The 27,865-nt window shown below is 31.7% G+C and overlaps 1 protein-coding gene across 1 annotated transcript; it reads left to right on the top strand.

The window, feature by feature from the left end:
- The first annotated feature begins 178 nt into the window (after positions 1-178).
- Positions 179-27,836, top strand: LOC127706516 (protein FAM199X-like). Its single transcript, XM_052211181.1, has 7 exons — positions 179-348; positions 1,782-1,901; positions 3,589-3,764; positions 15,753-15,921; positions 20,998-21,149; positions 24,260-24,384; positions 25,759-27,836. The coding sequence occupies exons 1-7, from the start codon at positions 317-319 to the stop codon at positions 25,933-25,935; spliced, it is 951 nt and encodes a 316-aa protein (XP_052067141.1). The 5' UTR covers positions 179-316; the 3' UTR covers positions 25,936-27,836.
- Positions 27,837-27,865: the final 29 nt, after the last annotated feature.

The raw sequence follows: 27,865 nt of genomic DNA on the forward strand, positions 1-27,865 counted from the left end.
TACAAGTCCTTCATTCTTGATAAAAATTGTAATTAATCTTGTTTCCTTGTTTCTGTCACATTGTTTTAATTCTGTCAGGATACACACTTATTTCAACGAGATTGATTAACATAAAATAAATATGCAAATGACCTCTGAATTACACGAAGATGTATTAACCAATCACAAAATTGTTTACTTAATAACTATTCACATGTTACACGTGGTGATTCAGACCGGTGCCGTGGTAGTGCTTACAACATCGTTTGAATACAGAACAGAATTTACTATGTTGAACGAGGATTTTTAGATTACAGTATAAATACAGCCTCACAGGATGTTCACAGACAACGTGGTGACAATGCCAAGGTTTTTATTTATGACACCCATGCATTCACATTGAAAAAAATTACATATATGCACGTGTAAAACACATGTAATACTAATAGTTACTGGGCAGTGTTGGAGCATGGGTAGATTATTTTGAGAATGCATGACACTCGGTTAAGTAGTATTCTAAAGATATGGTGTATTCCATCTGAGACTATCGTAACACATATGTGTTGTAGTAGTCTCACATTCCATGTTAATACCTTATTACTTTCATAAATTTAAGAATATGGAAATGTGGTAGTTATGATTGACTAAGAGTGCTGCCCTAATCATGACCAGATGTGGAAAGATTGGGCATTTGCCAAGGAGACAACTATCAACCATGAACCAAAGGTTTGGATGAAAATAGCTACAGCCTTACAGGTCACCATAAGGCTTTTCAACAATGAACAATCAAAACTCATTCTTTTAAGGTTCATCATAACCTTTTGGCAAATATGATCGTATTGACACCACAAATTCACTCTTGAGTACAGACAAACCTGCAAAAAAAAATTGAGGATGTCTCATTGACATTTAACATGTTTTCCCCAATCTGAATCTGCTTTCATACACATGAGTCATGAGAGAGAAAAAAAAAACTAGCCTACATGTAAGAAAACTGTAAACAATGGAAAAGAAGATATATTAATTATGAGTGCCTTCATAATATTTTTTTGCCTCTATTCTAAGTTACAACAGAAAATCCCTAACAAACCAAAAGGCGTCTATCCCTTTTAGTCACAAAGTGACCTTGAACACAGAGCATGGATCACAGCATTACAAGTAGACCCATCACTTTAAATGTTAAGTTTTGGGTTTGTAGTAATGCAACAAAAAAAAAGAATTTATAGCGTGAGCATTTTCCTTATTTAGATGCTCTTATATAATTTCTAACATTTTATTAAAATAAATGGAAATGTATATCTGTGCAATATACAAACAAGGAATGAGACCAATTGATTGGTGCTTAACTTCACTTTCAGCAAAATTGGCTATTTCGTGGCCGTCAGTTTTTATTGGTAGAGGAAGCGGGAGTGCCTGGAGAGAACTATGACATTTGGCAGGAAAACTGACAATCCATGTCAATTAAGATTGGAGTCAAGCACACCTGCAATGAGCAGGTTAGAACTCACAACCTCAGTGTTGACAGGCTAGTGATACAGTAGTTGGACTACTTAGACCACTTTACATTCAATGAATTATGGCGCTGAGATACTTTTATGTTTTGCTTTGAAAATATAAATCTTTGATTATGATCATGACAATATTCATGATATTCAGTAATGCAGTGCTGCTCAGTATCCATTCAGTTTTTCAAACATCAGAAGATTAAAAAATGGAAGCACAGTATGCATTTAAATGCACAATATATTTTGTCCTTCATATCACTTGACCAGCATGATTAAATCTTCTATAATGTTTTACAGTGCCTGGTGTCTAGACAATATACTACTGAAAGATGTCTCACCAGAATCATGGAAATATTCCCCAGAAAGAAATACAAATGATACAGAATACTACATATTTGAGGAAGCAGGAATTGACAGGTTTGATAAAAAAAAGTTACTTACTCTCTGACACTTTTAATGCTCAGAACTAATAAAGTTTAAGATTTGAGACTACAGGGACTACAGTGATATTTTTTTTTCTTGAGGAAGCATTTTTAAAAGCATTACAAGTAGACCCACTACTTTAAATGTTGAGTTTTGGGTTTGTAGTAGTGCAATATAAAAAAAAAAGAATTTATAGCGGGAACATTTTTATCTTAATTAAGATGCTCTTATAAAATTCCTGACATTTTATCAAATTAAATCTACAAACTAGGAATGTGACCAATTGATCATAAGGATCTTGAACTCTACAGAACATTCAATAAATTATGGCACTGAGATATATATGTATGATTTATTTTGAAAGTTCATGATCGTGATGATGTTCAATAATGTAATGCTGCACAGTATCCACTCAGTTTAAGGTTTATCATAACAAATGGTCAAATTGCAGTTTTTACACCTCAAAAAAATTACTCAAGAGTAAAAAAATTTGCGCTCGTATATTGGTATGACGTTGGCGCCGTCGTCGTCGGAAGACACATTGGTTTTCGCACTATAACTTTAGTTTAAGTGAATGGATCTCTATGAAATTTTACCATAAGGTTCAATACCACAAAAGGAAGGTTGAGATTGATTTTGGGGGTTATGGTACGAACAGTTAAGGAATTAGGAGCCAAAAATAAGCATTTTTCTAGTTTCCAGACAATAACTTGTGTAACGGTGTATGGATCTCTCTGAAATTATACCACAAGTTTCCATACCACAAAGGGATGGTTAGGATTTGCTTTAGGGGGTTACCATTTGGGAATTAGGGGCAAAAAAGGGGGAAAAACAAGGGTGTCCTGGTTAATGGACTAATACTTTAGTACAAAACATAATTTAAAGCAGTGTAAGGGAGGTAATCCAAATACAATGTTTTGATTACCTCCCTTACACCGCTTTTAAATTATGTTTAAAGAAATGCATATTTATAAAGGAAGACCAGTAAAAATATCTGCAAATGTTGCATTTTTTTTTTTTTTTACAAAAAAATCTATATGAAAGATTTGACACCATATCTTAAATTCTATTATGAAATAGATTAAGTTAGCACTATGGTAAATTTAAATGGGTAATTATGTAATTATGACTGCAAACTCCATTGGAAATTTGAATTGAGATTATGACCATATCTTGAGGGAAAGAATTTTTTTGGGGAAAAAAGGGGGGGGGGGGGGGGGGGGTAAAAAGAAATTGTGGGGGGTCAATTTTTTCTCATTTCAGATTTCAGAAATTAAAAAGAAAAATTCTTCAATTATTTTTTTTGTGGGGGGAGGGGGGGTCAATTTGCAACAGCAAAGTGTATTGCACAAAAGCAAAAAATTGAATATAAATTCAAATCATATAACCAATTCTAAGTTCTTTGACTACAGTTATTCTGTGTCAGAAACCTTTTATGTGTCAAATATTTATTTACAATACAAATTCAGACCTGTAGCAAGCGCGAATATTGCGTCCATTTTTGCCCCAACTGTTCAGGGTTGGACCTCTGCTGTCGTATCCAGCTGTGCTTGGCGAAGCAATTTATTATTTATGGTCATCAATTAGAACAAAAATGAGTTTCTGTATGTTGTTCAGATAGTATCTTTTTAAATTTCTTTCTATATTAATGCATGTTTATGTATATATATATTTCCTGTAGGGTAAGACAGTTCCATGATTACTGTAATGTTGGTAACCTGTCAACAGGAACCAGTGTTGCTAGTTCTGAATGTAGTGATGACCTTTACCTTGACGTTGATGCTGATACGGAAGCTGACCTGTTTGGTGACCTTGCATCATCTGTCCTCAGTATTATACAAGATATCAAGGACACAGGTATTGAATTATTTAAAAATTTTTTTTGATACATTGAGCATTGTTCAAGAGTGCACTGTGGAGAACACTTGAGCATTTTTTATAAGCATGGTATCCTGCAAGTTTTTCTGCAGGGTCTTTTTTGCTGTCCTCTGATTGAATTCCTTCTTCAATATTGTATTTTATTGCAACATTTTCAGTATGCAGACTACATACATATCTTGCACTCCTGGTGCCGTTTATAACACATTAGTGGCCAACTGAAAATTTGTGTGTCACCATTAAAAATTACTCAAATTGGCTTCTATGAAAAGGTAAAGAAAACTTTATATCTTTTGTGATGCACATTTGGTTTGCTCCTTTACTTTGTAGTATTAGGAGTATGTGTAAAATGTGCCAAAATAATTATCCATCTGATAACTACTTGTGTATGTTATACTCTGGTTTTAACACCTGGATACACAATTAAAATTTGTATTTTCTGATGTCAATTTTGCCTAGAATGCTGGATTCTTTTGCCATACATTGCTTCCTCAAGATTTTTTTGTGGGATTGTCAGTTTTAAAGAAAACCAACTTAAGAACATTCATTCAAAGTATGTTTGTCTGCTTAGGTTAACTTGTGTCCATGAATTGCTGTCAAATTGAAATTCACTTACATCTTTTAATCTGCTAATTCATAAATCAGAATATAATTTTTTTTTGTGTTTTCTCAGTTTGGATTTGCCATATTGGTTGATGAAAATGTGATTTAAACAATCAGTTCACCATTGTTAATCTCTAAGAGTTTTGAAGTTGCAGAGAAGATTATTACGTTTAGTGTTTAACCTCAAATTTCAATTTATAGAAATAGTGAAATGCAATATAGTTGCAGGTTCACAGAAAATAATTCTTATAAAGATAGCCCTCTAAAGGATATAATCATTTTGGATTGGCCCAATAGGTTCAGTTATTGATATTTTTTTAGACACAATGCAGGGGCAATAGTTGCTCTGTATTAAATCCAAGTGAGCAAAAAAAAAAATCATTTGCATTTAGAGCAGAGAGGCTTAATTTATTATTTTATAAAACTTGCAAGTAGTCGATGAGGTAGGCATTAAGAATAACTGTTTTAAGATATATTTTTTTTAGATCCTATTTTGAACATTTTTCTTACCTTGCCTATAGTAATGAATCATTTTAAGCTTTAATTATGTTAATATTATGCACATTTGGTTTGCTCCTTTACTTTGTAGTATTAGGAGTATGTGTAAAATGTGCCAGAATAATTATCCATGTGATAACTACCTGTGTATAGATCTGTTATACTCTGGTTTTAACACATGGGTACAGAAATTGAAATATATATTTTCTGATGGCAATTTTGCCTGGATTAGCACCATGCTGCATTTTGGACAAGCATTGTGTCCTAGAGATTTTTGGTAGGATTGTCAGTTAGAAAAAGAACCAGTTTATGAACATTCTTGCAAAATCTGCTTGTCTGCTTTGGTTTTAATGTGTTGCTGTCAAAATGAGATTTACCTCCATATTTTAATTATATGAAAATTTGACTTGCTTATTTTAAATAGGAATCTAGATTTAATTTTTGTACTTTCTGTTTATGGTAAACTGTGAAGGGTGGCCATATTGGTTGATGGAAAGTTGATTAAATGATCAGTTCATTAACATTAATATCTTAAATTGTGAAGTTGTGGAGAAATACTTATTATTAGTGTTTTATCTCAATCTTCTTTTATAGAAATAGAATAGTGAAATGTATTATAGTTGCAGGTTCACAGAAAATAATTCTCGTCAGGAAATCTGTACAAAATAAAATTAATTATGGCAATATTTGGTACAGATTGGCCTGATAGTTTCAAAGAAGATTTTTAAAACTTTAAACACTGGCATACTACATAATAATGAAAAATACCAACTTTTAACAATGCACATTTGGTTTGCTCCTTTACTTTGTAGTATTAGGAGTATGTGTAAAATGTGCCAGAATAATTATCCATGTGATAACTACCTGTGTATAGATATCTTGTACTCTGGTTTTAACACATTGATACACAATTAAAATTTCTTTCCAAGTTCCTGATCACAATTTTTGCCTGAAAGGACACCATACTGCATCCTTTTGACATACATTAATATTGCATTCTAAAGGTTTTTAGTGGGATGGTTTAAAAAGAACTACATGTAGTTTATAAACATCCCTGCAAAATTTGTTTGTCTGCATTGGTTAACTTGTGCTCATTCGTTATTGTCAACTTGAAATTCATCTATCTTTTAATCATATGAAATTGGACATGATATGTGATGGGCATTGAATCAGAATCCATTTTTATGCCCCAGCCGATTGGCGGAGAGGGCATTAAGTTTTACCCTGGTCTGTCTGAACGTACGTCCCTAAATTGGTTTCTGTTTTTTAACTTTAGTTTGCCTCAACCAAATGTTGACACAATGCTTATTACCACCAAACACAGATCAAGTTCGAATGTGTGTGGCGTCACTTTCACTGTTCTCTAGTTATGTCCCTTTATAGATGTAAAAATTGCTGAATTTGCTGTTTCCACACTCTTAACTTTACTTTGCTACAACTAAATGTTCTGAACTTATACACAATGCTTATAACCACCAAACATGGATAAAATTTAAATTTGGGTGGCGTCACTTGTACTGTTCTGAGTTGTGTCCCTTTTCAAATGAAAAAATTTGTGAAATTGCCTTTTCTGCACTCTAACTTTACTTTGCCTCAACCAAATATTATGAAACTTATACACAATGCGTATTACCATTAAACACAGATCAAGTTGAAATCTAGGTGGTGTAACTTTAACTGTTCTTGTGTTTAGCCCTTTGTAGATGGAAAATTGTATAATTTGCTGTTTTGCGCATTTTGGTCGGGTTAGTGTAGCACAGTCCTTAGTTTTCTATGTTGTGTTTTGTGTACTGTTGGTCTTTGGTCTTTTTCTTTTTTAAGGCATGGCGTTGTCAGTTTATTTTCGACTTATGAGTTTGAATGTCCCTTTGGTATCCTTCACTCCTGTATCACTTTGAACTGAGTTGTGCCTCTTTATTACTGAAAAAATTTCTTTTGTCCAAACTGTACCCGTTGTATATACCGACCAAACTTTTCATTTCCACACTCAAAAGTTTGAACATTAACTAGCGCATATTTACATCGGGGGCATCTGTGTGTCATGGACACATTCTTCATTTATTTTAAATCTATCATTAATGACAGAAGCAGACCATCAATTTGATATGACCATGCATATTTTTATTGTTTTCCCAGAAATCTCAAAAATCCTTTGCCATTCTAATCCAAAACAGAGAATTAAATTTTACCTTATTGTTATATAGCTAGGTAATAACAGCAACATGATGATTGGACATTATCCTAGTATCAATGATGGATGTAATATTCCGCCCCAGTCTGATTGCTTATCATTACTATGTCATAGTTACTTGTGTTGTAGGTTTCCGTAAGTTGAGCTTTTTATACAACCAGAAAAAAATATCATGTGGTGTCCAACCCTCCCATACATTTGTTTCCTACAATAGCCCATAGGCAGTTAAAGGTGGTCATAATGGTTGATGGAAAGGGGATTAATTGACCAGTTCATTGACATTAATCCGTGGTTGAAGTTTATTAAGTAAAATAAATCTTGGTAATGTTTGATCTCAATGTTCTATGAAATAGTGAAAAGTATTGGATACTTTCTTTCAAGGTCATAGAATGTAATTCTTATCAGGAAAGTCTTCTAAAGAATAGACGGGTTTATCTGTAATTGACCTAGAAAACATGGGCGCATCCATTAACCTCTCACGTGACCGATCCGCCATTACAACCGTGAAAAATAACGCACATGTATTGATCAAAACATTATCGATTTTCTGTTTACATTTGTATTTCTTTCATTTTCTGATTTATTTTACTATGGATGCTGCCAAAAGTTATAAAAAAACATGGAAGCATTTCTTGTGCAGTTAATAGTTGTACAAATAATCGTAAAAAACTTCAGGTGTGGAAAAAATCAATATGCGAATTACACAACGAGTTGCACGATGACTGCTCTCGTTTGATTTCATATACGTCTTATGACTCTGATGCCTCCAGACGAGCCAACAAATCTGAGTGGATCAAAGCCGTATAAACCTAAAAAAACTTTGCATAAACAGGTTTTTGTATGGTCCGGACATTTTTTTTTAAATAAAACTTGTTATGAAAGTCAAATAACACTGGCTGACGAATGTTTACACGATGTGAAACGATTGTTAAAAACTCAAATTAATCTATAAAATTTAATCCGATGACTACAGTGCATCTGCCTCTTTTTGTATAGAAGATCCACCGCGACATCAGATGCGGATCATGGAATTTGAAAAAAGGGGGGGGGGGGGGAGATTGGTTGCGTGCCCCAAACTTTTGCAGTGGAAGCGGTAAAATGTCTGGTTTAACCATAAATGAAGCTAATAACAATGAAACCTACCCCGAGGCTACATGTAAACTTAAAGGTTTTATATATATATATGTAGGTCTGTGTGCCGTATAGTATATATTCACTTTATTTTCTTTATAAGACGTATACAGTTACTTCTGTTGATTTGAACTTTCCTCAGTAGATTCTTCTGTGCATGAATTCTAAAATTTTATACATTAGAAAGGATTTTTCAAAGGTCTAACTCTTTTGGTAATCAAATAGTTTACTAGAACCTACGAAAGAGTAGCTATAATCCGACAACCCGAAATTCCGACTGTTCAGTAAAATACACCCCTAATCACGGTTATATTGCAATACTGTATTATATACACCGGGGACTTATATAAGAGTCTAATACGGATTAAGGATGAAAATCTACTATACCTCTGTTTTGGAGTGGTTGGGAGGGGAGTTGGCAAAACACTAAATGACGCTTCAAAACATAACTAATCATCGCTTTGAATTTACATGGAGTCTTTGGTGGTTTAATGGCATTCATTTATATTAAGCACGGACTGGAGCATGATGTTATATACTATACATACTATAGTAATTGTATGTCAAGTATTTTTCTGCAAAAGAAATATAGCCAAAAAAGGTTAAAAAAAAAAGAACTTTAATACTACGCCCCCCTTTCAAAAATCCTGGATCCACCCCTGCCAAAGTAATACGAAAATGTCACTCAATTTTGAGTATTATACGTGAGTCAAGCAAAAAGCACAAAACTCTCGTCTCTGTAGGTTCGTCTGATTAGTGGATTATTAAATTTTAGGACTGTCTCATTATATGTCTGACCACAGAAATTTCTATGATTTGATAAAATTGCACCCTGGTTTTTCTGATATATCACATTCGACCGGTCAAGACTATTTATTTTTTATTTATGTATGCGTTATAATTATTAATATTATGATTACCAAATGATTATAATCGACATGTAATCTGGGACTAGAATTGGTATAAAATTAATTATGTCCCGCGTGTAACATATCAAATACAGTTATATTTTAAGGACACGACACCTGGCCTGCAATACACTTAGAATCCTTATCTAATTACTTTATTATTTATAGAACATTTAATTTTGCCGCGGTCAAGTACGACTTCACATTCTTGTGTTTACATTTAATTATATGCAGTCAGGGCATATAGATCTATATCTTGTTTCTATTTTTTCACGGTTGTAATGGCGATCGTACTACGACGACGCCTAGGAGTCGCGTCACAAACTAAGGCAGATAATCGGAAAAACCTGTCTATAATTCTGGCCATATTTGGTACAGATATGCCCGATAGTTTTAAAGATATAAACAAAAAAACTTGAGACACAATGACATATAATGACATTATGTTGTCACAATAGCACGCTCTGTATTTTGTCCAGGTGAGCCAAAAAATCTATTGCATTTACAACAGGGAGTCTTACATTATTATTTTATCAAAGTTGTGATAAATAAGATTTATATCAGTACAGTCGATTACGGTTATTTGCATCGCCTATTTGTCAACCAAAATTATGCAATTAGGCAGTGTATGCTTATATCTAAAATGCAAAATTGCAGAGTCAAACAAGATCAAAAGTAAAGGTACTCCCTTAAAAAAGATGAAGAGCTGTGATCTACATGCAATGTAATGAATTCTAATAAAAGTATGTCCGATGTCATATATGTTATTGTCACTTTAACCATTCTTGGGTAATGCCTTTTTTTTTAATAGAAAATTGCCAAATTTGCTGTTTTGGGCATTCTATCACTTTTATCTTCAGTTATATCTCTTTATAACTGGAAAAATTTCTTTTTGTCCGCCCTCTACCCGTTGTATATACCGACCAAACTTTTCATTTCCACACTCAATTTGTACATTGACTAGCGCATATTTACATCTGGGGGCATCTTTGTCATTGACACATTCTTCATTTATTTTAAATCTATCATTAATGACAGAAGCAGACCATCAATTTGGTATGACCATGCATACTTTTATTGTTTTCCCAGAAATCTCAAAAATCCTATGCCATTCTAATCCAAAACAGAGAATTGAATTTGACCCTATTGTAAAAGCTAGGTAATAACAGCAACATGATGATTGGACATTATCCTAGTATCAATGATGGATATAATATTCCGCCCCAGTCTGATTGCTTATCATTGCTATGTCATAGTTACTTGTGTTGTAGGTTTCCGTTGGTTCAAGTTGAGCTATTTATACCCGCAGAAAAAAATATCATATGATGTCCAACCCTCCCATACATTTGTTTCCAGTATTAGCCCATAGGCTGTTAAAGGTGATCATTATGGTTGATTGAAAGGGGATTAATTGACCAGTTCAATGACATTAATCCGTTTTGAAGGTGCAAAGAAAATAAATCTTAGTAATGTTGGGACCTCAATGTTCTATAAAATAGTGAAAAGTATTGGATACTTTCATTCAAGGTCATAAAATATAATTCTTATCAGGAAAGTCCTATAAAGAATAATCCTGGCCATATTTGGTACAGATTTGCCCGATAGTTTTAAAGATAAAAACAAAAAAACTTTAACACACAATGAGATATAATGACATTATGTTGCTCTGTATTCAGGCCAGGTGAACAAAAAAAAAATTCTATTGCACTTACAACAAGGAGACTTACATTGTTATTTTATTAAACTTGTGATAAATAAGATTTATATCAGTACTGTTTACAGATTTTATATTAATTTACCCATTTCAAATAACCAACTTTTAACAATGCACATTTGGTTTGCTCCTTTACTTTGTAGTATTAGGAGTATGTGTAAAATGTGCCATAATAATTATCCATGTGATAACTACCTGTGTTTAAATATGTTATACTCTGGTTTTAATACACAGATACACAATTAAAATTTCTTTCCAGGTTCCTGATGGCAATTTTTGCCTGAAATGACACCATTCTGCACCCTTTTGACATACATTGCTTCTTTAAGGTTTTTATTGGGATTGTTTGAAAAAGAACCAGTTTATAAACATTCCTGCAAAATCTGTTTGTCTGCATTGGTTAACTTGTGTCCATTTGTTGTTGTTATGTCCCTTTATAAATGGAAAAAAATTGGTGACTTTGCGGATTCTGAACTCTAACATTACTTTGCCTCAACCAAATGTTATGAAACTTATACACAATGCTTATTACCACCAAACACAGATCAAGTTGAAATTTGGGTGGCGTCACTTTAACCGTTTGTGTGTTATGCCCCTTTATAAATGGAAAAATTGCCAAATTTGCTGTTTTCAACACTTTGGTCTTGAGTAATGCCTCTTTATAACTGGAAAATTTCTTTTGTACACACTGTAGCTACAAGGTGTATATAATGACCAAACTTTTCCACAATCAAAATTTGTACATTGACTACTAGTGCATATTTACAAGCAGGGGCATCTGTGTCCCATGGACACGTTCTTCTTTTATTTTAAATGTATCATTAATGACAAGCAGACCGTCAGTTTGATATGACCATGCATATTTTTATTGTTTTCCCAGGAATCTCAAAAATCCCATTACATTCTAATCCAAAACAGAGAATTGAATTTGACCCTATTGTTATAGCTAAGTAATAACAGCAACATGATGATTGGACAATATCCTAGTATCAATGATGGATGTAATATTCCGCCCCAGTCTGATTGCTTATCATTGCTATGTCATAGTTAGTTGTGTTGTAGGTTTCCGTTAGTTGAGCTTTTTATACAACCAGAAAAAAATATCATGTGGTGTCCAACCCTCCAGTACATTTGTTTCCTACAATAGCCCATAGGCAGTTAAAGGTGGTCATAAGGGTTGATGGAAAGGGGATTAATTGACCAGTTCATTGACATTAATCCGTGGTTGAAGTTTATTAACATGATTAAGAAAATAAATCTTGGTAATGTTTGATCTCAATGTTCTATGAAATAGTGAAAAGTATTGGATACTTTCTTTCAAGGTCATAGAATGTAATTCTTATCAGGAAAGTCTTCTAAAGAATAATTCTGGCCATGTTTGGTACAGATATGCCCGATAGTTTTAAAGATATAAACAAAAAAACTTGAGACACAATGACATATAATGACATTATGTTGTCACAATAGCACGCTCTGTATTTTGTCCAGGTGAGCCAAAAAATCTATTGCATTTACAACAGGGAGTCTTACATTATTATTTTATCAAAGTTGTGATAAATAAGATTTATATCAGTACAGTCGATTACGGTTATTTGCATCGCCTATTTGTCAACCAAAATTATGCAATTAGGCAGTGTATGCTTATATTTAAAATGCAAAATTGCAGAGTCAAACAAGATCAAAAGTAAAGGTACTCCCTTAAAAAAGATGAAGAGCTGTGATCTACATGCAATGTAATGAATTCTAATAAAAGTATGTCCGATGTCATATATGTTATTGTCACTTTAACCGTTCTTGGGTAATGCCTTTTTTTTTAATAGAAAATTGCCAAATTTGCTGTTTTGGGCATTCTATCACTTTTATCTTCAGTTATATCTCTTTATAACTGGAAAAATTTCTTTTTGTCCGCCCTCTACCCGTTGTATATACCGACCAAACTTTTCATTTCCACACTCAAAAGTTTGTACATTGACTAGCGCATATTTACATCTGGGGGCATCTTTATGTCATTGACACATTCTTCATTTATTTTAAATCTATCATTAATGACAGAAGCAGACCATCAATTTGGTATGACCATGCATACTTTTATTGTTTTCCCAGAAATCTCAAAAATCCTATGCCATTCTAATCCAAAACAGAGAATTGAATTTGACCCTATTGTAAAAGCTAGGTAATAACAGCAACATGATGATTGGACATTATCCTAGTATCAATGATGGATATAATATTCCGCCCCAGTCTGATTGCTTATCATTGCTATGTCATAGTTACTTGTGTTGTAGGTTTCCGTTAGTTCAAGTTGAGCTATTTATGCCCGCAGAAAAAAATATCATATGGTGTCCAACCCTCCCATACATTTGTTTCCTGCAATAGCCAATAGGCTGTTAAAGGTGATCATTATGGTTGATTGAAAGGGGATTAATTGACCAGCTCAATGACATTAATCCATTTTGAAGGTGCAAAGAAAATAAATCTTAGTAATGTTGGACCTTAATGTTCTATGAAATAGTGAAAAGTATTGGATACTTTCATTCAAGGTCATAAAATATAATTCTTATCAGGAAAGTCCTATAAAGAATAATCCTGGCCATATTTGGTACAGATTTGCCCGATAGTTTTAAAGATAAAAACAAAAAAACTTTAACACACAATGAGATATAATGACATTATGTTGCTCTGTATTCAAGCCAGGTGAACAAAAAAAAAGTCTAGTGCACTTACAACAAGGAGACTTACATTGTTATTTTATCAAACTTGTGATAAATAAGATTTATATCAGTACTGTTTACAGATTTTATATTAATTTACCCATTTCAAATAACCAACTTTTAACAATGCACATTTGGTTTGCTCCTTTACTTTGTAGTATTAGGAGTATGTGTAAAATGTGCCATAATAATTATCCATGTGATAACTACCTGTGTTTAAATATGTTATACTCTGGTTTTAACACACGGATACACAATTAAAATTTCTTTCCAGGTTCCTGATGGCAATTTTTGCCTGAAATGACACCATTCTGCACCCTTTTGACATACATTGCTTCTTTAAGGTTTTTATTGGGATTGTTTGAAAAAGAACCAGTTTATAAACATTCCTGCAAAATCTGTTTGTCTGCATTGGTTAACTTGTGTCCATTTGTTGTTGTTATGTCCCTTTATAAATGGAAAAAAATTGGTGACTTTGCGGATTCTGAACTCTAACATTACTTTGCCTCAACCAAATGTTATGAAACTTATACACAATGCTTATTACCACCAAACACAGATCAAGTTGAAATTTGGGTGGCGGCACTTTAACCGTTTGTGTGTTATGCCCCTTTATAAATGGAAAAATTGCCAAATTTGCTGTTTTCAACACTTTGGTCTTGAGTAATGCCTCTTTATAACTGGAAAATTTCTTTTGTACACACTCTAGCTACAAGTTGTATATACTGACCAAACTTTTCCACAATCAAAATTTGTACATTGACTACTAGAGCATATTTACAAGCAGGGGCATCTGTGTCCCATGGACACGTTCTTCTTTTATTTTAAATGTATCATTAATGACAAGCAAACCGTCAGTTTGATATGACCATGCATATTTTTATTGTTTTCCCAGAAATCCCCAAAATCCCATTACATTCTAATCCAAAACAGAGAATTGAATTTGACCCTATTGTTATAGCTAAGTAATAACAGCAACATGATGATTGGACAATATCCTAGTATCAATGATGGATGTAATATTCCGCCCCAGTCTGATTGCTTATCATTGCTATGTCATAGTTAGTTGTGGTGTAGGTTTCTGTTAGTAGGACTATTTATACCTGCAGAAAAAAATATCATGTGGTGTCCAACCCTCCCATACATTTTTTCCTGCAATAGCCTGCCATAGGCTGTTAAAGGTGGTCATAATGGTTGTTGGGAAGGGGATTAATTGACCTGTTCTAAGGCATTAATCTGTTTCGAAGGTGCAAAGACAATAAATCTTAGTAATGTTGGACCTCAATGTTCTATGAAATAATGAAAAGTATTGGATACTTTCATTCAAGGCCATAAAATATAATTCTTATCTGGAAAGTCCTATAAAGAATACTTTTGGCCATATTTGGTACAGATTTGCCTGATAGTTTTAAAGATAAAAACAAAAAAAACTTAACACACAATGAGATATAATGATATTATGTTGCTCTGTATTCAGGCCAGGTGAGCAAAAAAAATTCTATTGCACTTACAACAAGGAGACTTGCATTATTATTTTATCAAACTTGTGATAAATAAGATTTATATCAGTATTTAAAAGAAGAACTGGTAACAGATATTATATTAATTTACCCATTTCAAATATCCAACTTTTAATTAAGCACATTTGGTTTGCTCCTTTACTTTGTAGTATTAGGAGTATGTGTAAAGTGTGCTAGACTAATTATCCATGTGATATTTTCCTGTGTATAGATGTGTTATACTCTGGTTTTAACACATGGGTACAGAAATAGGATATTTAGGTGCTCATAAACTATCATATTTCTTTATTATGCAAAGTATTAAAATGTATTTTAATAGACTTGGTTCTCAAAATGAGCCATGTAGTGGTGATTTCATCTTCTTAACCTCAACAGCAAAAAAAAGTTCAGTATATAACATAAATGTATGTGTCTGTTGCTCAATACTTGATTAGCAAAAAATACACGGAAAAAAAGAAATATTGCATTTCCTTTATAAAGCTGACGAAAATTTTAACTGAAATTAATGAACAATGGTAAGGTGAAAAAAAGTATCAGTAATTATTTAAATTACCCTTATTTTACCTGTACTCTTAACTATTTTGTTGCAATGTTCAAAAGGATTAGGAAAGTAAAAAGTCTTTTAGTCTTGTGTAGGATTTCAGTTAAGAGTTGTTTCCCTTACAATACTATTTAATTATTTTTTTTGTAGATTTTTCTGAAGTTGTTCTTGAAGATCATGAAGATATAAAGGACACAGAAATAGATTCATCATGTGATAATTGTAGCAGAATTATACCTCCATCCGAACCAGCCAGTATAGATTTATCTTGCAGTAGTTGTTCAAATTATTCTTCTAAAAACAGAAGACACAAGAAATGGTATGGTATTGTCTTGTGTTATCAATAAATTCTATCTGAAGAAATGTTAGCTTACTTAGGTTTTTTAAAATCCCCCACCTATGAAAATAGAGAAAAATTATGTTTTCTGGTCTGTGCTCTCTGTCTATTAGTCCACCATGCATCAGATTAAGTATTTTGTTGAGGTAGTTTACCATGTGAGGTCATTTCAACTTGAAACTTAGTACACATTCATTATGTAATGACCTTTTTAAATCATATGCCAAATAATGGTTTTTACATCAATTATAGTTCACTGCACATAGAATCGTGATAGCAAGAAATTAGGACATTCTAAGGTTAAAGATGGTTACGGTAGTTTTCTATGAAGTTTTGGTATTATTAACTTGAAACTTAGTACACATGTTTATTTTGAGGTAAACTTTTAATTTATAAGACAAATTGAAGATTTTAACCATGATTTAAACATCGACATATGATAGTGTGTGCGGTGCATGGTGTTGGATGGATATAGTCTTGTTCCCATTTATTTTGAAAGTGATACTTGTCTCCAATTCTAAGTTGATTGATTGCTTGTTTAAAAAAATCATTGTTCTTGTTAAACTTGTTCAAATAATGTAACAGTAGAAAATGTGAAGATTTAATAACGTCATTGATGAGTTAATTGATGAAAAAAAAAAAAAAAAATACCGAACTGCAAGGTAAATTCAAAAAGGGAAAGTCCAATAAAACTGACAAAATCAAATGTTATCAACCAACAGAACAAGTGAAAAACAAATGTCATATTCCTCACTTGGTTTCAGGCATTTCACAAAGACTATTACATATCTTTTTGAAGGTTTTAGTCAATTACTATATTGACAGTACAAAAATATCTGATAACTTACTATACCGACTGAAAAGAGAAGTAAACCTGTGGATTAAAGAAAGATACGCAAAGAGAGAAATATAATAGCATACATTCATGTCGAATGCAATAAGCTAAAAGGAATATTCTCCTAAAACATGCAAAAAATAACAATGTTTGCAAATAGTGCCCTCTTGTAATTTCACTAGATTTTCAGTCTGACTGTAAAAATTCTGTTATTAGGTCTTTCCACTTTTCTGTGGAAAGACCTATTGTATTTGTTCTGATTATAATTATTAGGTCTTTCCACTTTTCTGTGGAAAGACCTATTGGTTTTCTTCTGATTATTATTATTTTTTTCTTCTTCTGCCTCTTTTTTCTGACGGTGCTTTTTTGTTTCGCAAGATGTCGCTTAGATTTTTATACGACCGCAAAAAAATTTTGAGGTCGTATATTGGTATGACGTCGTCGTCGTCGTCCGGCGTCGTCGTCCGAATACACAATGGTTTTCGCACTCTAACTTTAGTTTAAGTGAATGGATCTCTATGAAATTTTACCATAAGGTTCAATACCACAATAGGAAGGTGGGGATTGATTTAAGGGGTTATGGTACCAACTGTTAAGGAATTAGGGGCCAAAAAGGGGCCGAAAATAAACATTTTTGTAACTTCCAGACATAACTTGTGTGTTAGCATATGGATCTCTTTGACATTGTACCACAAGATTCCATATCACAAAGGGTCAATGCTGGGATTGATTTTGGGGTTAATTGCCTCAAAATTTTAGGAATAAGGGGCCAAAAGGGGGCAAAAAACAAGCATTTTTCTAGTTTCATGACAATAACTTGTGTGTAAGTGTATGGATCTTTCTGAAATTTTACTACAAGGTTCCATTTCACAAAGGGAAAGCTGGAATTGAGTGTTGTGGTAATTGCCCAAAACGTTTAGTAATAAGGGGCCTAAAAAGGGGTTTAAAATAAGCATTTTTTAGTTTCTAGACAATAACTTGTGTTCAAGTGTATGGATCTCTCTAAAATTGTATTACAAGGTACCATACCACAAAGGCAAGGCTGTTATTGAGCTTGGTTTGGGGGGAAAGGGGGGTGGGGGTGATGAATCATAAGGGGGGCGGGGGTCAAAAAAGGGGTAATTTTTTTTTTTCCTTTTTTTTTTGTTTAAAATTTACATTTTAAGTTAGTTATTTTTTATCACGAAGAGAAAGTAGGAATTGAGTTTTGGGGTTAATTGCTCAAACATTTATGAATAAGGGGCCAAATATTGGTCAAAAATAAGGATTTTTTTAGTTTGCAACAAAAACTTGTGTTCAAGTGTATGGATCTCTGTGAAATTGTATTGCAATGTACCATACCACAAATTGAAGGTTGTGATTGAGGTGGGGGATGATGAATCAAAAGGGGGTTGAAAAAATGTGTGGGGGGTAGGATTTTTTTTTTTCCTTTTTTTTTCTTTAAAATTTTCCATTTAAAGATGGTTGTTTCAGATTTATATATGAAAGAAAATAATAATGATACGGTTATATATCATGAGGAACTGAAATTTAAAATTATGTATATTGGAAATTTAGGTTACATTGGAAAGTAATAATTGGCTTTGGTGGGGGGGTGGTGGTTATGGCTCTAATGTTTAAGGAATAAGGGGGAAAAAGGTTAAAAAACAAGGGTTTCCATTTTAATAGACAAATAATTGAGTAAAGAACATTATTTAAAAGCAGTGTAAGGTTGGTAATTCAAACTCATTTAAATATCTCATCTACACTGCTTTTAAATTATGTAAATTGGAAATTTGCCAATAACTTTATTGTTAATAAATGCATTGGAAATTTGCCAACAATTTTAGTGTAATAAACTTCATTGGAAATTTGCCAATATAAAATTTTGCTGATGAAGGTTTTTTGTTTACCTTTAGCCTTGACTATGAAGTCATTTTCTATTTTTATAGCCTTATGATGTAGTTGAATTATTTAATACTTTTATGATGTGTTTAAATGGGGTTTTATCATGTTTATGGTTGCAAATTTATTGTTTTAGTATAATAAACTCCATTTAAAATTTGCCAATAAAAAAAATTTTTGTTTATTTTTAGCTATGATTATGATGTCATTTTCTATTTTACTTTTATGGTTGCAAAGAAATTTTTATTTTTAGATATTACTGTTAAATGATGCTGATTAAGGTTTTTGCTATGTTTAGCCATGACTATGATGTCATTTTCTATTTTAATATCTGTTATGATGTATTTAAATGGGCTTTTATGGTTACAAAGGAATTTTATTTTTAGATATTACTATAAAATGTTGCTGATGCTGATTAAGGATTTTGTTTATTTTTAGCCATGACTATGATGTCATTTTCTATTTTAATACCTTTATGATGTAATTTCCATTTTTAGATATTACTGTTAAATAATGCTGATTAAGGGTTTTTTGCTATGTTTAGCCATGACTATGATGTCATTTTCTATTTTAATATCTTTATGATGTATTTAAATGGGCTTTTATGGTTACAAAGGAATTTTATTTTTAGATATTACTTTAAATGTTGCTGATTAAGGATTTTTGTTTATTTTTAGCCATGACTATGATGTCACTTTCTATTTTAATACCTTTATGATGTATTTAAATGGGCTCCCATGTATTTAGATTTTTGATTATTTATACATGTTACCAAATTGGTCCACATTGAACAAAAACGGTCCAAATTTCAACTTTATTACATTACATCAAACATTGAATTCTACATATTCTTTGATATATTGAAATTAACAAACAATTTAGTTTATGGATATTCCACCATAATAGGTAAATTGAATTTTTTCCAGTTCTTACACCACATTCATCCTGTGTCAGAAACCTATGCTGTGTCAAATATTTAATGACAATCCAAAGTCATAGCTGTATCAAGCTTGAATTTTGTGTCCATACTTGCCCCAACTGTTCAGGGTTCGACCTCTGCGGTCGTATCAAGCTGCGCCCCAGCGAAGCATTTTATTTGCATATGATATCGAACAGTAATTACGATTTTGAAACTGACCCTGTTAACCTGAACACTTTTTATTGTGTAAGTTATCTCCCCAAACACTGTTTTTCTTGTGTACCCCATCTCCTTCGCAACCGTTAAAGATAACAACAAAATTATTTCACCAATTTGCTCGTTATATCCTCAGGATCTTGAAAATAATTTTGACCAAAGCGGTTCCGGAAAATCCATATGAGAGTTATTTCCCCTTCTGTATTTAGAATAATTAAAATGTAATTGTAATTGGTTAACCATAAGTGATAGAGACCTAGGGTCTTTTGATTTGAGGTCCTTGGTCCAAAAAAAATGAAAATAGGGTCAAGGTCAAAGGTCATTTCTAAATTTGGATTTTGGCTTATTTTCACCTCTTTTCAAACACAATATTAGATATCGACAACATATTTTTACTTCATTGTTAGTTGCGACATGTCGTAACACATACATTTTGGTTTAAAGGGTACGCTTACATCAAATTAGAGTTTTCTCCCCTCTTTTATTTAAAAATATGCATATGGTGATATAACTCATGAATCAAATATGATTAAGACCTAAGGTCTTTTGATTTGAGGTCCTTGGTTGATGACCTTGAAATTGAGCTCAAGGTCATAGGTTAAATTGACGTTCTAGATTTTGACCTTTGCTTTACCTCATATGGATACATGATAAAGCCATGGGATTTTTTTTATTAGGTTTCAAGCCATTTAATCTTAGAAAAGCCAACCAGAAGTGACCTTGTGTAAACCGGAAGTAGCTTTTTTTTGTACTTAATTAATATAAAAGTTTATAGAACCAGATATTTTTGGTATCAGTGTCAATCAAACGTTTGAATAATGCCGGAAGTAACAAATTATCTCCCTTATTTAAAAAATATTGTATAGAAACCATATATTTTTGGAATCAGCGTACAATAAGCTATCATTTGACGCTGGAAATGACATTTTAAACCGAATTTTACTATTTTCATATTAAAATTCATGTTTTTTTTTTTGTGGAAAGACCTTCGATTGTTCTTTGAACAATTGGTTTTTAATTTTGATAGTTTTTTGTTAAGTTCTATGGTACCAGTAATAGTTTCTAAATTTCTTGATATTGCTCATACACCTAACAGAATCTATGGAAATTGTATACTTTGTGCATATATCATGTATATTGAAGTTTGTATTTTCAATGAATCCACAAAATTGATAGTTCTTTATAACGTGTTATTTATTTACAGGAATGAATTAAAGGAAGATGAGAAAGTTATAGTTGTTGACCAGCTAAGCCAGAGAATAAGTCGTGATCTTGGAATAAGAGAACAGTTGGAAGTTGTAAGAATGATAGATCCTAAATCAAGAATTTCACCCACAGATAAACAGTTCTTAATAGGTTTGTAAATTTTCATACAGGAATTCAATTGTAAGAAGTTTCATTCTGCAATGCATTCTTATTCAAACTTTTAACCATGTTGTGTGTACATGAATTAAGAACTTCAAAGATTTAAGTTTTTGATACAAATTGTATATTATACATACATACATACAGACGCACAGACAGACAGGCAGACAGACATACTGAAAGACAGACGGAGACGGATAGATCAGACAGACTCCTTAATATTGTTTATTTTTCAATCAAAGAGCAAAGGTAAGACTAGTTTTATACATTTTGTTTCGTAACAGACTTTTAATAACATTAATATTGCTTTTTGCTTTAAAATTGTACTTCCAATACAGCAATTAGTTATCAGTTTCTGCAAGGGATCAAACGCAGCTTATAGAAATGTGTTCCACTTCGAGAAATTAATGCATTATTGTTTCGCATTTTTGTTTTTTATAAATTATCTGCAAGAAAAAGAATTTTTGAGTAAGCTTTCCAGATAATTTGGTATTTTGGGTTTTTCCAAGGCACCTACAATAAAAATTTTTAAAACCCATGATGAAGAATACTTATCATTTAAGATGTTTAGTGTTGCTCATCTCATCCCTTACTGCTGGAGAAATACACATTTAATTCTGGAATAGCACCATACTCTTATAGTCAGGTGGGTTGGGGGTTCAGACTTAGCTATGATAACAAAAGCTACTTATTAACATGAAGATTCATATTAAAGTTAGACTATGTAAGTCAGAGCATGACCCCAATTAGCCTTCTTCAAAGACATTCGAAATATGGGCCATAGCACACTCGTCTGATGTAGATACCAGCTGAATATTTTACTTTAACCTGCACTTAAGGTTTGCTGTTGTTGCTGTAACCATGTTGACAAGGGTTCGATTAAGTGCAACAGAAATTATCTTGGATAACTACCAACAGTATTTATAGAACTGGTGGATTTAATGCAGGATAACACACATTGTATTGTCCTGAATTCATTAGGTCAAAATAGAAAAATTTCTGTTTCCTTTTATTACTTTTAAAAATGGTATTTCATGAAGGAAATGATGGTTCGTTTAAAGTAGAGCATCAAATTTGGGAACGGTCAAGTAATTTGAATCACATTTTAAAATGACATATTAATTTAGATAAAATTTCTTTTACTAATGGCAGCATTACTGGGGTACTTCATGAAAAATTTAAAAATGAAAAATTCAACCTATTTGATGCTACACTACACACAGGGATTGATTGATTGTTGATTGTTTAATAATAAATTAATTTACATATCACTTTGGAGAGTAAAATGAATATCTACCTAATCACTGATAGAAAGATACCTGTTTCTTTATTGTCATGATTGTATACGGTTTTAAATATTAATTTAACTAAGCATATGTAAATTGTAAAAATGAGTCTTAAAATATATTATTTCTGCAGAACCTTAGTTAAAGTAAAAACTGAATATGGACTCTGGAGTATTTTTACCATTTAAAACTCTTAAAATGAAGACGATTTCAATTGTACAACTGATATATATGTTTTAATTGTGACCTTTTTTAATAGCTTTATAATTAAGTAAATAAAAAAAATTAAAACATGAATTCCCAGTACATATACAGCAAAATTGATAGAAGCATTTCAATATTATATAATATTAGTTGAAAATTATGTGAAGAAGTGTATGACTGATAATTTGAAACCTTAACCCCCCTTCCTGTTGGCAAAACATACACACACATACACATTTCATTTATATCTGGAATGGCACTATTTCATTTCATTATAAGCCGATTATTTTGCTTCAAATTTAGGCAATTGTAGTTTATAGATGTTCAAATCTCATTAATCTTGCAGAAGTGAGAATGTAAAGATTTACGAGTCTTTAATCTGCACTTAAGGTTTGCTGTTGTTGCTGTAACCATGGTGACAAGAGTTCGATTAATTGCAACAGAAATTATCTTGGATAACTACCAACAGTATTTATAGAACTGGTGGATTTAATGCAAAATAACACACATTGTATTGTCCTGAATTCATTAGGTCAATATAAAAAGAAATGTCTTGCTTCATATTATAAGTTTTAAAATGGTATTTCATGAAAGGAAATGATGGTTGGTTAAAAGTAGAGCATCAAATTTGGGAACAGATGAGTAATTTGAATCTCATTTTTCAAATGAATATTAATTAATATTTAAATTGTACAACTGATATGTTTTAATTGTGACCTATTTTAATAGCTTTATTATTTTAAAGTAAATAAAAAAATTAAAAAACATGAGCTCCCAGTACATATACAACAAAAATGAAGGAAGCATTTCAATATTATATAATATTATTTGAAAATTTACGTGCAGAAGTGTATGATGAATCATTTGAAATCTTAAGCCCCCTCCTGTTGGCAAAACCTACACACACATACACATTTAAATCTCAATTGGCACGATTTTATTTCATTATAAACCAATAATTTTGTTTTGAATTTAGGCAAAAGTAGTTTTTAGATGTTCAAATCTCATTAATCTTGTAGAGTCTTTAACCTGCACTTAAGGTTTGCTGTTGTTGCTGTAACCATGGTGACAAGAGTTCGATTAAGTGCAACAGAAATTATCTTGGATAACTACCAGCAGTATTTATAGAACTGATGGATTTAATGCAGGATAACACACATTGTATAGTCCTGAATTCATTTGGTCAAAATACAATTAATATATGTTTTCCAATATAAGTTTAAAAAATGGTAAAGAATGAAAAAATTGTTTTCAGTAGAACATAAGGAACATAAAAGTATACAGAATCACATTATCCAAAGACCTACATAATTTTAGCTAAAATTTCTTGTATTTATTGCAACATTTCTTTAGTACTTTTAATTTGAAATATGTAACTTTAAACCTATGCAGTGAGATGCTAGCTATGTAAGCAGAATTTTCATGACACCATGCATCGAGTATGGGTGTGTGTATATGTTTCCTGATGATGTTGCTTAAACTTAATATAGATGGTCTTCATTCAGCTTTCATCAAACATTATAACTTTATTTAACTACTGAAATTAATAAATCCAAATTTACGGAAGGTGCAGAAATGATACTTATATTAACATTACTTGTGTACTTTTAGATATAACAAACATGACAGAAGAAAAAATAGAGAAAATACAAGATTACATAAAGACACATTCTTGTGCAGATTGTCAATCAGATGATAATGGTGTATCAACTTCTTCACCAAGAAAAAATAAAAAGGTATTGCCATATATCTTCTTCAACAGAATATACATTATTTTTGGACCTTAGATTATTTTACACTTGACAAGAAATATCAGGAAATAAAATATTTATTAAATGTGGGAGATAATTTTTAGAAGATATATTATATGAACATGAATGTTTTCCAAACAGAATAGCAACAGATATGTTATATAAAGTAACTCTTTCCAGAAATAAAAAATTATTTAAGGGCTATTCCAGAAATAAATGTAAGGAGGGGAGGCACTTTTTTTTTAACCATGCTATGCATATAATTTGAATTGATTATTTCATATAATTGTTAAAGTTATCTGTCTTAATTAACCACCACCCATTTAATTTTATTAAAAGTGCCTTGCGATCCCCCCCTTCATTAAAGTATGGAAAAGCCCTAAAGTACCTTTTAAGTCCTTTTAAGTTTATGTTGGCAGATTTCTTTCATTTTCAGTTCAAAAATATTTTATAAGTGATTTTGAAATTTTTCTCGGGTGAATCTTTGAATTTTAAACAGATTTGCAAGTTTTTACTAATGCTTAACTGTTAAAGTAAGTCCGATGAATATGTGCTTGTATACTATTTGGTGATTTTCCAAAAAATATTACTGGTAGTTTGTGCAATCTATTCTGAAACATTTTGAAAGGGTCATAAATTAATGTGTAATAACTAAACAATGATTCACCCATAACACTAGAAAGAGTGAATTTTAAATGAATCACCTTATCATTGGGGTTACTGTATATAAACATTACACAGTATGAAAATAATGTGCTATGAAAGCCAACAAGACAACCATCCACTAGAGTTCAAATGATGTTTATATATGCAACTATAGGTAACTGTACGGCCTTCAACAATTGAGAAAAACCCAAACCTGTATAGTCAATTATAAAAGGTCCCGACATGAAAAATGTGAAACAATTCAATCAAGAAAACTAACATCTTAAAAGTTTTAAAACAATACAATTTACGAAAAAAATATGATAGACATCAACCATCAACTACAGGCTCTTGACTTGAAGAACAAACAGTGTTTGTTTCCAACATACAGATATTAAATATGTATATTGGTAGGTTGCTCAATTGCAGTGATTTTTTTCATGAACCTTTTGAAATTAACCCAGTTTTGTGTTTTTGTTTGTCTTTTTTTCTGAAATGGAAATTGAATTGTAGCCATTTTTGTAGTCGTGAAAATGTTAGTTGAATTACTAGATTTTAGACAACTGTTACATCTGTTGGGCTCCCATTGGATTATTATCTTCCAATTTGTAACTATTTAACAAGGGTGATTTCAGCACCTTGTTTAAATAAAACCAAGTGCAGGCAATTAATACAAAATACAAAATAATACAGTTTATTCAAATACTATTTTAGCGACAAATGTCTCAGGAAAGGAAAAACAGACAGCGAGCTGATAGACAAAGACAGAGGAAAGAATACAGACAGATACTTAAAGAAAAGCGTAGTGGATTGTTTGTGAAAGAAGAGGTATTGTCAATGTCTCGGTTAACTCCGCCTCCAGAGGAAGAAGATATAGACATTGTAGGATAGCAGACTAAGAAAACAACAAATATCAATGTCAGATGAAGAAATAGTATCAAGAATTTAATAACTTGTATTATATATATATTTAAACAATTATATAGATGTGTCAATGTCAAAATTTAAAAGATAGTCTATTCATGATTTTGTCTTTCCATGATCAGTCTAAAGTAGTTGATTTTAAATTATACAGATTATTGTCTATTTAATTTTGTCTGTCAGGTGCCTTATTCAAACAACTCCTCCTAAACTGCTAGACAAATATTGATGAAACATTACACAGTTGTAGAACACTATTTTTATGATGGAGCATTGAAATACGATCTTGCAAGTTAAAGGGGAGATAATCAAATTATACTATTCGTAATTTGGGTTGACATATTCTTTGTGAGTTCACTCACAGTCCTTGTTTTCAATGAAGTTACAGCTAAAGTCAAATACTGAAATACTCATCAATGCCTTATCTTTTCAAAACTACAATAAATAGAAATTGATGACTTGATCATTTTTAAAAGTTATGCACTTGAAAATATTAATTATCAGTCAGGCTTATTGACTCAAACAGGTGATTTCATAATCACCTATTTTAGTGATTTGAAAATTTCAATAATCACCTATGTAAGTGATTTTGGTGTTTCCTTTGATCTTCAAATGCTAATTTCATTAATATTTCATATTTTGACAAATTTTCTTGAATTTTTCTTAATAGATCAGTTATCCCTTTCTCTTGTATATTAATTTCAGCAATGCACTTGGGCAGTAAGTTAGTGCGCTAAAGCTTTCAAAAGTACCCTTGGGAATTTTTCTGTAATCAAATATTCATTAATTACACTTACAATCAGACAAAGGTCAACAATCTTAAGTAGCCTGATTGGTCTTCTTGTCTATTTTTGTGAAAATTTTCAATTTTTCAATGCTGAAATCACTTGTATTAGTAGTACCCCTGACTGATTATATAGAAAATTGCATTGTAAGCGATCACACATGTACAATTTTTGCCAGATTTTTATCAAATTTATATCAAAGGTTTACTAGTAATGTCTCCAACAATTTGGAAAATCAGTGCCGATCAGATTATTTTAAAAGAGTAATGCCTCTTGGAAATATTAATCATTTCAAAAATTGCATTGAATTTGCTATCAAGCCTTCATTTCTTTAAAATATTTATAAAAAGTTTCAAAGCACACAAGTCTTTTTTAGTGATTGCCCTTGGACAGATAAAATATGTCACATTGTGCAATGCTGGGGACATTGGAACTCTTTTATTTTAACCTTGTATCTTAAATAATGAAAACAATTGTAGATTCTATTGTATAAAAATTTGAAAGCTCTGCAGTTTCTTACTTAAATAAGACGCAATGCACAAAGATGTTGATCATGAATGAAAATTTTAAAAAATGCCTTGCTAATGGATATGATTTCGTTGAAACACAAATATACTTTGAGCATGTGTGAACTCAAATTGAAACATTGGAATAGGGTTTGGCACTTAGACGGAAGCCCCCTAGTCCTGTGCTTTTCAAATTTTTGTAGGAAAGAAATGCAACTCAATTAAATGAACATGTTGCTAAATATAAATTCTGCTGAAATACTTTATTTAAACAAGTCAAACAAGCATTCTGGGGTATAGAATTAGGCTATTCTGACTTACCTTATTTGCTAGTAAGAGGGTTCCATTGTATACACTGTACACAGTCAAGTCTATTTGGGATATATGAATGATCATTTCTTATGCATTGTAATTTGTTGGAATATAATGTGATATTTAAGTATCTGATGTTTTGTTGAGGAAAAAACCCTCAAATGACATAAATATATATATACTAAAAGTTATTTATCAGATGTGCCTGGATTATTGATTTGTTTCTTCTATATGCAATATTTAAAAACAATAAAATAGTAGAAATATACATATATATATAGTTCACTTCATTCTGCT

The sequence above is a fragment of the Mytilus californianus genome, unplaced genomic scaffold, assembly GCF_021869535.1.
Source record: "Mytilus californianus isolate M0D057914Y unplaced genomic scaffold, xbMytCali1.0.p SCAF_6, whole genome shotgun sequence".
Taxonomy (NCBI): Eukaryota; Metazoa; Mollusca; class Bivalvia; order Mytilida; family Mytilidae; genus Mytilus; species Mytilus californianus.